The following is an 11,571-nucleotide window of genomic DNA, read 5'->3' as shown; positions in this document are numbered from 1 at the left end:
GTATCGATACACATATATAAAGTATCAATACTTGGAATTTTGAAACCTATTACTTTAAAGTAATAGGTAAATTAACAATTTAAATGGTAAAAGTCTACCGCTATATTGATAATAAGCGTAAATACCAAGTATCGATACTTTTATATAGGTATGGATATTTTCGATCTAAATTACATCGATACTTTCAACACAAGTATCGATATTAAACCAATTAACATGTTAGGTTGTAAATATTTTACCAGTTACATTATTATTAACCTTTAAACAAACTGGTAACAATGTTCAAGTATTAGGTTGCACTTTGTTTTTATTCGGTAGACACGTTTTTTTTTCTTAGTTATTTAAAAAAGAATCGATCCTCAAGTAGTCTCCATACTTGTATCGATATGTCGCTCCCTCAAAAGGTAGTTATCCCTTCCACTCCGACAAATATCACCGTTCACAAAAATTGTACCATTCAAGCTTCTTTAATATTACCTCAGCTGGAGAAATTTCTTGCAATTATTATGATAAGATTTTCAGGTGAAGTTAAATAAATTTTGTCGTAAATTAGGGTTTTAGTGATTTAGGGATTCACAAGTTTTGTTCTTAATGTGCTTGTGTTTCATGTAACAACCTCTATATTCACTCCTAAAAATGGCTCCAAAATGTCTGAGATGCAATTCTTCTCAACCAAAACCTTATTCTCAGCCAAGGTCATCTTCTCAACCAAGGTATTCTTCTCAAGGTCTTTTGATCAAATCATGTCATTTGATACAAAAAACTTTAAAATCGATTAAGAGAAAGAAAAATTTTATCGGCATTTCAAAGCAAGAAAGATTCATCCCGAACGTGTTATTGACTTGGATTTCATGTTCAATGAAAAATATAAATTTGATTTTAAATATATATTTATAGATTGGGGTTGGTTGGAATTTCTTGGTGTAGAACCAAAAATATTTCCTAAACCTTGTTCGAGTGTTCTACAATAATGCTTCATTCCACTGTGATCCTAATAAGAACAACATCATCGAAATTAATACTCATGTAATGGGGAATGATGTACATATATATATATATTTGGAATCTATTGGTGTGAGTATAGGTATTGAGAATAAAGGGGATTATGATGAAACTGATTTAGATCCTACAATTAAACGTGTGGATAGAAATAGCCTCGTTCTTCTAGATATGGAGGCCAGAGTGTTCAACAAAATTTTCACTTGTTTATTCGACCTTCCGATGAAATTTTTTCCATAATTTGTGATACCGATTATCAGTGGTTAGCGAAATATAGCTCAAAAACCACTCCAAATATTGCACAATTGATATTTGACACACTTGTTAATTTAGTCAAAAAGGGTGAATCCATTACAACTTTACTACCATATGTATGTGTCATTACCCATTTATTGAAGAAGAATAAATTGGATTTTTCTCTTGACTACCCTATTCACATATCCCGGAAGATTGACATGTTATCCATGACTAAAGCCGGATACGAATTTATTGAAAATGTTGGTTGACTAAAAAAGATGGCATTGGAGCAGAACAAGAGAAAGAGCAATTGGACCTCATTGACAATGATGACCAGCAATCGATGGATGAAGCTCCGATGGAAGTGTTGAGACCGTCGGCGTACCCCATGGCGTATCGGAAACAAAACTTGACGGTCTCACCAGTGATCCAAGTACGAAAAACTGAAATCGGTATAAAGAGATGTGAATACTTACAGTGGGTTCCTTGAAAAATAGCAAGGACAACAGTGAATAATGGTTTTGTAGATCGATTCGAATCTTAAGCCTCCATGAAATCACATCTCGGCCTCTACTCAATTCACCCGATTGAAAGCAATCTTTGTTTTTCCCAAAACTCTTTTGAGAGAAAACGAATGAAGGTTTTGAGTGTGTGTTGTACAATGGCTGCTTCAAATTAATTAAATCTATATTTAATTAATTAGAATTTAATAATCCTCTTATATCCAAGTTACCCTAATCATATTAGGGATTTTATTATTTCAAATTAATTAAATCTATATTTAATTAATTGAAATTAAATATTCAGGATTATTAAAACATATATTTAATTAACTCTGGATATATATTTTAGTAACATACAACAATTGTACATCTTTGCTCGTTTCAATCCTAGGGTGTGACCTTGTAGGTTCTTGTAACGTTAACAGTAATTATTATAACAATTTAAATATTACATATAATGAGTGACATCTAGCAATATATCATTGTCACCTAAGTTACAAGAAAATATGATTCGACATATCATCTTGGTGATTACTCTTTTATGTATTACATCCTTATGTCCTTTATATCTAGAATAGGCACAAGTCTTGGAATAGTCACACTTGTATAGCCCATCTATTATTTCTTGATATCTAGAGTAGACTTTAATTAATGAATAGTTTATGATATCTCATATCAACTTATTCGAGCATGGCCATGCGTTTCTAGTCTTACTCAATCAAGTGGCCTGTGACATATATTTCCTATTATGTAGGAAGGAAAAATCCTATCTTAATCATACACACCCACTACATATATTGAGATATATTCAATAACAGTCTTTATAGAGCAACCAGTTACAGAGGTTGTTTAGCTGTATCAAAACATACAACAAGATATGTTGGGATAGTATTGATCTCAAGTCTTAGGATCATACATATAGTCATCACCATGAGCAATGTTATGACTGTCACATAATAATCCAAGACATATGCTCAAGGTCGGTAAATCCAATATATTGTTCTCTAACAATATAATCATGTATCAATTCTGACATCTCTATGTCAATAATAACTCATTGTCATCAATCAATAACATGTTAGTCTTAAGCGTATTATTATTGTCCATGCCCATAATAATACTTGACTAGGGATCTTTTAATAATAACAATTATGTCATTATATGGACTTTATTATCTTTCAGTTTATGTTAAACACATATATATAAATGAAAATAATAGCGGCAATGCCTTTATTCAATAAAATCGGTAAATAAAAGTATTATTACAATCATCATATGATTGGTCTTTGGGCATACTCTAACAGGAAGAGGCTATGGATGGATAGGATATTACAATGAAGTCAGTGATGGAGTACATGGTTAATTTCTGGGAGCATTTTGATTCTTTTGTAGGGTACATTAATGACCGAATCGGGAAATATGAACCGATATTTCATCGTTGTGTGATGAAGTCTCCAACTTGCGTAACGAATTCCTTCAACAACATCATACGAGTTAGGTATTTCATTCTTTATGTTTTAAATATTTACATGTTTTAAAATTTATTTTCTTTTCTTATAACATCGGTGGAGAAGGCGGTGGGCAATCAAGTGTTGAATGAAGATTATGACATTACAGATGATGATGATGAGGATGAAGATCCAAACAAATATATGGTGTGTGCAACACCACCGGCAAGGAAACTTGTCATCTTTTATGTCAATGTAGTCTTTGCCTACTTTTCAAAAAATACCAAAGGTTTTAAATGTGTTTTATTTCTATACATTATTTAACCTATAAATGTACTATTCTAATGTAATTTTTCATGTTGTAGATGTTATACTGAGACCAGGTGTATATGAATTTCTTCATTTTTGTTTAGAAAACTTAGTTGTTGCCATTTGGTCTTTGAAGTTGAGGTAAGCACAGTTAAGATATTGAATTACTATAGATAAATGGATAATTTACAACTGGATATTTGTCGTGATAATTGTTAACAATTTCAAGCATAACATTGATCGTGCACTTGACCAACTACCTTTATTATCTAACCAATTTATACTCATTTGGGTAAGATGCATGTTTTTTGCGTTGCTTACTTTTATTTGTTTATGATTCCTACAAATTTATGTTTGAATATTTCTATAAACAAGATCAAGGAAAGTGCAAAAAAAAAAAAGATGAAGTAACCTACTATAAAAATATGCAAGATATTTGGAATGCATATTCTGAATACAACTCGTGAAATACAGTGTTGGTGGATGATTCAGCAGAAAAATGATTTATAATTCAGTAAGATATATATTTGCCATATGTTTTTTTTTTGTTAAGTTATATGTTGATACATTTGTTCATTCACAATTTATGTATTTATATATCAATACAGTTACATATGTCCACATCCCTTTGACGATTCATCTTTAAACGAAAATGCTTTAAGTATGACACAAATTTATGCCCACTTATGCGAAATTGATTTATTATAACATTATTAAACATGTTTGGTTTTCTAATTTCAATTATTTATATATGTCCTCAGAAAAAGGCGGAAACATATGCGAGTATTTGGAAAATTTGGCGAAGGCGCATAATGTTCCGGACTTTTTCAGAAATAACCTTTTTTCTTCAGTTTAATTTCTTTGTGTGTGTACAATTAGAACATGCTTAATTTATTTATTGATGACATGATTGTTGTGTATAACATTGTTTTGTATGTTTGACTTAGTTATATTGTGTGTATAGTTTTTTATCCATAAACATAATGCATTATTTTCAATTTTAATGTACTTAAACATATCAAACAATAACTGTATATCAAACATTTTAATAGTCCTATACACAATACAACATGTGACTTACACAGTAAAGATTTCATTCTGACAAGGCACTGTAAAGAATCAATTATAAGATGAGACTTTCTCGACTTTTCTTTCATTCGCGTGTAAATTGTTAATTTATCTATTACTTTAAAGTAATAGGTTTCGAAATTATAAGTATCAATACTTTATATATGTGTATCGATACATTTTGCGTACAAATTGTTTGAGAAACATAATGGAATAAAAATATACGTACCTATATAAAAGTATCGATACTTGGTATTTGAACCTATTTTCAATATACCAGATTGAATTCATTTCATCCAACTCATGAAGATAGGATAACCGAAAACAGAAATCGTGTAAGAGAAACATACCTAAAGGAGACTGATTATTTGCTTGTGTAAATACCAAGTATCGATAATTTTATATAGGTATGGATACTTTTATTCCAGTATGCTTCTCAAACAATTTGCACGCAAAATGTATCGATACACATATATAAAGTATCGGTACTTGGAGTTTTGAAACCTATTACTTTAAAGTAATAGGTTAATTAACAATATAAACGTTAAAAGTCTACTGATATATTGATAATTGGCTAAATACCAAGTATCGATATTTTTATATAGGTATGAATACTTTTTATTCCAATATGCTTCTCAAACAATTTGCATGCAAAATGTATCGATACACATATATAAAGTATCGATACTTATAATTTCGAAACCTATTACTTTAAAGTAATAGGTAAATTAACAATGTACTTGGTAAACATGTTTCTACCGGTATAATGAAAATTGGCATAAATGTCCAAGTATCGATACTTATATACAAAGTATCGATACTTATAATTTTGAAATCTATTACTTTAAACGAATAGGTAAATTAAGAATGTACACGGTAAACGTTTCTATGGGTATAATAAAAATAGGCGTAAATGTCCTAGTATCGATACTCATATATAAAGTATCGATACTTATAATTTCGAAACCTATTATTTTAAAGTAATAGGTAAATTAGCAATGTACACGGTAAACATTTCTACTAGTATAATGAAAATAGGAGTAAATGTACAAGTATCGATACTTATAATTTCGAAACATGTTACTTTAAAGTAATAGGTAAATTAATAATGTACATTGTAATATATATGTTGATAATATTGAAAACAAATTAAGTAATTAACTTATTTTGTTATCGTCGGATTTCTAAGGCCCCATCAGCTTTAAACAGACGCTACCTATTACATTAAATAAACGCTACTTGTTATGTTATTATGGTTGATAATGTTTCCAATATTTAACCTATTTTGTTATTATCGAATTTCTAAGACTCAATCAGCTTAAACTTTGGTAACATTTTAGACGCTACCTAATATGTTGATAATATTGATAACAAATTAAGTAATTAACATATTTTGTTATCGTCGAATTTCTAAGGTCCCATCAGTTTTAAAAAGGCGCTAGTTATTACGTTAAATAAGCGCTACATGTTATGTTATTATGGTTGATAATGTTTTCAGTAATTAACCGATTATGTTAAAGTCAAATATTTTGGCGCATTTTACAAATAACAATGATGTTACTGGTTATTACCATTATTATTACCAACACAAATAATATTTTCGCTAAAAACATATAACATTTAAGGAACCGGTCACCTATTTAACCAGTCATGCTATTTTTTATCCGTATTTTAACTGCCCCAAAGTAGAACCTCCCATCAAATTCAAGAACAAAACAGAAAGAAAAAGAGAGTTGATGGTATTCAAGAACCATGCCGAATTCAGCTATGGTCGTTTCAAAGCTACAAAGCAGACGCTACTGTTTCATACTCGCAAAATCTGTTCCCCAACCATCAGACAAGAAAACCGTAGCAGATTTTACAGTCGTACAACACGGTGAAAAAATCAATTATGTATTATTTGTGAAATGCAATTATTGGATTTTCTTGATTTCTTTCAGATCGATAACGATGGGAAACGAATCTAAGGTACAAAAAACCTACTCGGTTGTCGGTTCCACAAATACCCAGCTACACCATTTACTTGAAAATTCCAACTAGCAAGCAGAGGTTCATTGCTTCGTGGGTTACTTGGTTGTCTGTTGCATGATGAAATGACATCGCTTACTCAACATGACTTTTCTTTCACTTTCTAAATGTGTAAGCAATGACTAATATATCATTTTTTATTGATTTCAACAAACTTGGAAGTTGGAATGAGTAGGGTAAGTTTTAATGCATTAAATGTGACCATCATGCCGACATCCTATGAACCGACCCTATATCTTGTACTGGTTAAATTTATGATTGTTTAGAATTTAAAATGAATCTCTTCATTGATAATTGTTTTAAGTTAATGCTTAATATAGTACAAATCCAAGTTCAGGGGCTGATGATTTTCCCTTTCTTTTTTTTACTGTGAAATGATGTACTGCATGATGAAAACACGGCTCAACGAATCCAGCGAGGCCGAGCCATTGTTGCATGCAGGTTGCCGCTGTATACCGCGTTTAAAAAGAGACCCACCAGTTTCCGAGAAAGCATGGAAAAATATATGTACAATATCAAAGATGGCATTAAATGATAGTTTGGCTCCAACCATATGAAATGCCCCCATAATGTCTCTCCGAAATTTCACATATGCTTTCCAGTTTCAAAAGAGACCCACAAGTTTCCGAGAAAACATGGAAATATGTGTAGAATATCAAAGATTCCTCTCAGAGTTACCGAAAAGAGACCCCAATCGAAATGTCGCCGAGTTCGATGAAAATGTTGAAGAAACAAATATACCAAAGGATGTGAAAGAAGGTCATTTTGCGGTGATTGCAGTCAATGATGGGAAATCAAAGAGATTTATCTTGGAACTGAGTTATCTGAGGAATCCAGCGTTTTTGATGTTACTAAAGCAAGCAAAAGAGGAATATGGATTCCAACAAATGGGAGCTTTAACACTCCCTTGTCACCCTGAAGAGTTGCAGAAGATCTTAGAACACTAAATAAAGAGAACTACTACTAGCCTCTAGGTGGAGTTTAAGCTAATGTTACCTTTTTTTCCTCCTTTGAATTCCTGCTAATCAATTCAAATGCTTAGATAAAATGGTTCTAACAATTCAACAATGAAGACGGTTTTTGCTTTTCCCTACATGTAAAGTTATACACTATTACAACTTCAGCAGAAACATAAACATACACCAGAGTTTCAGTGTATTGATCTTTGTATTCATATATCTGCCAATATTTATACATAGAAACAATGTCATTCTATGAGATATAAATATTCCAGAAATGTGTTCAAAGTACACATTGCAAAAAAGATCCCATGGAAGGTTTTCTAGATCAGAAGTTGATGTCTTTTTATCCTCTCCCCCCCCCCCCCCAAAATGCAGATATAAATACAATAGGTGATCGGGTTCATCCTTCAAGATTGTTAAATATACATCCAACAAGCCTAAGGATACATACATGAGGACAAGATATGAGATTCGTAACATGGTTCATATATTGTTTTCTAAATTTCTAATGCTACACAAATTTCATTTCTTCAATTCAAAGTGAGAAACATTACATGATTGGTAGAGAGAATAGGTATCGATCTAGCGAAAAAGAGAAAATCATATTCATTTAGCACTAGGTTTATAATAGTACATAATGTATATATTCATTGACCTATAAAAAGTCAGTTGCCGAAGATTATTCACCAAGTGGAATGGAAAGAAAAACATAAGGAACAAATCATTCTTGTAGTACTGATATAGTGCTATTTTACCTCGGAGCAATTACTTGGCCCCACAGGTTCTCTTAAGCAATTGGATATTGCCATGACAGCAGCTTCAATAGATGCATCTTCCCCCTGTTCCAGCCGAAATAACTCGGAATTACTTTACAGGGTAAAAATTGCATAAACTGAACATTACAGGCGCAAACTGTGATTTATCATGGATGAACAAATAAACTTTACCTTCTCTTTCCAGTAAAACATATTTCCGTATTTCCCTGCCAAACGGCTCCAAAAGCTTCGGGGAATGTCTAAGTCAACTGTAGCCCCAACATTGAAATTTAATATATTGCCTGGTCCAAAATCCATATATAATTAAAAACACTCATATATCATATCACTGTCTAAGGAAAATGACAGCCAAGTTCTTTACCAAATGTGGGATCAGCAACAAAAACTATAGTGCTATCATCTACTTGCCAAAAGTCTTTGATTGCCAATCCTGTAGCAATTTGAGAAGTTAAGTAAATTTGAACTTTGCAAACAACTTCAAGAATTAAAAATAGAAATAACTCAAGTTTTGAAGAGAAAATCTTTTCTTTTTCAGTGAGGCCAATGACAGAAAAATATATTACTCATACCTGGCGTGTCAGGGTAATTTTGGGCCAAAACTCTCAATTTAAAGCCGGTATCCTTTTCAATATCACTGATCTCCTGAGCGAGTCTTTTCTCCTGGCATTTAACAGCCCAGCATTAGTATTAATCTGCTGTTCGTAGAAGGCAGTAGCATTATTTGCCATTAGTTGTATTTGGTTCCACAGCAAGGCTTTGGCTTGCTCTTTTTTTTCCTTCTTTTTTGTGTTCAGCATTAGGCTAATATTATTAAAAGAAAATAAAAGAGGCATAAACACTTCCAAAATGATTACAACTCAAAATAGATTCCATATTACAACATGAAACAAAGTCATAAACAGACAAATATCTATATATCCTTCAAAACAAAAGGATGCCATATCTTAACAAAGGACATCGGCATTAACAGGCACCTTTTCAGCAATCACCTCAGATGTGAAGTCACAAACTTTCATCAAGTTTCGAGTTACAGAAGATAGGATGAAAAATAATAATATTTTTGTTACTCACGTTTCTTGAAAATAGTAGTTCTACTTGTTACACCATGACTTCATAATCAATAAGGAAACGAGAAATGTGGAAAACATACTCAAGCCCCTTTTTATGTTACCTTAGAACATGAGAGCTAAAACTATGTGTAACGAGGGTCAAAGCATGGAATTAAGCATCAAACTAGATATGAGTATTGGTCAATTAACATGGAAGGGGCAATGTACTCTATTCATATAAATTATCTCATGGAAAAATAAATCAACTAAATTTGTTCATAGCAAACAAGTTCTAGGAAGAAAATCATCAAATAAACACATTTGATATTGGAACATTTTCAAAATAGGGTTACATTTATGTGATGGTCAAATGTCATGACCTTAAAAAGACATGATTATTTACTGAACTGTTGTCGAAACATGGAATCATGTCGATAGAAACATACTTCTGTTTGCAAACTTGTATCTATACAAAGAGGCATCCATTTTAGCAGTTATCTCTATAAGAAAAGATATCTTTTTTGGACAATAAATATTTCCTTACATATAAAACTCTTCTCATTTATGCAAGACACAAAGAAATGCCTATGAGTTCTGTATCACCAAATTAGATAATTCTATTTTTACAGTGTGGAATGTTTAGTTGGTTGATTTCATCAATGCAAAACATAAAGATTCACTGAATTTCATTGTATTCTTGAGGTTTATATGCATATAATTCTTTTTTTAGGGGAGAGTGGAAACAGGATGGACTCAAAGGGGACAGGCAATGGAAGTCGCCCCTCCTGAAAATCTCAAATTTTCATATATTTGAAATTTTTTATATTTTTTTAATTGATAATCTGTTTTGGCATCTAACATTTTATAAGTTCACTCCTCCTAAAAGTTTATAAATTCATCCTCCTACTATAACATAAAATATTGGGTACGTCCAGAGTGAAAATATTGAAAGAAATCAAACCTGGCCATCAGAGAGGAAGCCTGCTACATCAATCACCGGAGTGAAGTTTCTAGGAAGTAATTCCGGCTTGTTAACCCCAACTTTTGCCTCCGCCAACCCAGCCCCTAAAACAATAGCTTCATAATTAAGCACCATTTTGCATGAATAAGCTAAAGCAATACCAGAAAGAAGAAAAACATCACAGTTGCATGATGTAAAGATTATATAGCTCTTCGTACTTAAGAGCACAATCAATATTACAATGAAAGCACCCAAACCCTGATTCAATGCAGGCTAATTTGACTTGCCTGTTACGGATAAAGTGAGAGCAATAGCACCAGAGAAGACCCAATTCAAGGACTTGGCGCTAAAATCTGGGACCCAATTTCGGAAACCGGTTGGGTTTAAGCTGTGAGTGGTTGGCAGAGAGAGACGAGATGATGCTCTAATGGGCAATGAAAAAGTGGGAATTGGGGTTGTTCTGAAACATGATGATGGGAATTGCGTAAACGACATTGGCCTTTTGTTTTAGTTTTTGCTGCTGTTGCAAGGATAGGATCCAAAGAGCTTCCTTATAGTTCTTCACCAAGGTACGTGTCAGCGTTTTAAACTGTGTGAAGTCTGGAATTTATGAGGAATATTAACCCAGATTTGTGTCTATCAAATCCCACAATTTCACCGGGATTGTCAAAGGAATGTGAAACTAATAAAAATTTTAAAAACGATATAATCTGAAATTTTAAAAAAGAACATTAATAAAATCGATTTAACGTGATTGTAAATATTAACTTAAATAATGTATTAGATTGTAATCATTTTAAAATAATTTAAAATGACTGGAGAAACTTATCTTATCTGTAAATATTGATATTTTTACACAAATATCAGCATTTTTTAAATTTTAAAACATAGAAAATGAGAAGGTCGAAAAAGAGAAGGTCACAAAATATTGATACTTTTTTAAAAATATTGATACTCTTTTAAAAATATCAATACTTTCAATTAAAAAAAAAAGAAATGAGAAAACTATAAATATCAATACTTTTTTACAAATATCAATAATTTCAAATTAAAAAAATAAAAAATGAAAATGTTATAAAGTATCGAATTTTTCTACAAATATCAAAGCATAAATATCAAAGCAAAGAATCGATGTAAATGAAAAATGATCTAACATCATTATAAATGTAATTGATACTTTAACTATTGATAATCTTCATCAACATTTTCAATATATAAAAGCATTGATCGG

The 11,571-nt window shown here is 31.6% G+C and overlaps 2 protein-coding genes across 4 annotated transcripts; one reads left to right on the top strand and one right to left on the bottom strand.

The window, feature by feature from the left end:
- The first annotated feature begins 7,039 nt into the window (after window positions 1-7,039).
- On the top strand, window positions 7,040-7,567 carry LOC120214221 (auxin-induced protein X10A-like). The gene has a single exon (XM_039212168.1). It carries the CDS (start codon window positions 7,162-7,164, stop codon window positions 7,537-7,539), a length of 378 nt encoding a protein of 125 aa, XP_039068099.1. The 5' UTR covers window positions 7,040-7,161; the 3' UTR covers window positions 7,540-7,567.
- A 397-nt stretch (window positions 7,568-7,964) lies between these two features.
- On the bottom strand, window positions 7,965-10,885 carry LOC120214225 (thylakoid lumenal 15.0 kDa protein 2, chloroplastic-like). Of its 3 annotated transcripts, XM_039212177.1 has the most exons (7): window positions 10,742-10,879; window positions 10,628-10,699; window positions 10,341-10,444; window positions 8,900-8,990; window positions 8,692-8,760; window positions 8,502-8,611; window positions 7,965-8,393 (listed from the first exon to the last, which is right to left on the bottom strand). In XM_039212177.1, exons 1-7 carry the CDS (start codon window positions 10,833-10,835, stop codon window positions 8,301-8,303), a joined length of 633 nt encoding a protein of 210 aa, XP_039068108.1. In that variant the 5' UTR covers window positions 10,836-10,879; the 3' UTR covers window positions 7,965-8,300. The 3 variants fall into 3 exon arrangements, with proteins under 3 accessions (XP_039068108.1, XP_039068107.1, XP_039068109.1); XM_039212176.1 differs by having other exon boundaries at window positions 10,628-10,881; XM_039212178.1 differs by lacking the exon at window positions 8,692-8,760 and having other exon boundaries at window positions 10,628-10,885.
- Between the last annotated feature and the right edge of the window lie 686 nt (window positions 10,886-11,571).

Source organism: Hibiscus syriacus, unplaced genomic scaffold (genome assembly GCF_006381635.1).
Source record: "Hibiscus syriacus cultivar Baekdansim isolate YM2019G1 unplaced genomic scaffold, ASM638163v2 tig00110056_pilon, whole genome shotgun sequence".
Taxonomy (NCBI): Eukaryota; Viridiplantae; Streptophyta; class Magnoliopsida; order Malvales; family Malvaceae; genus Hibiscus; species Hibiscus syriacus.
The sequence above is the reverse complement of the archived record's forward strand: the minus strand, read 5'-3'. Positions and strand labels throughout refer to the sequence as shown.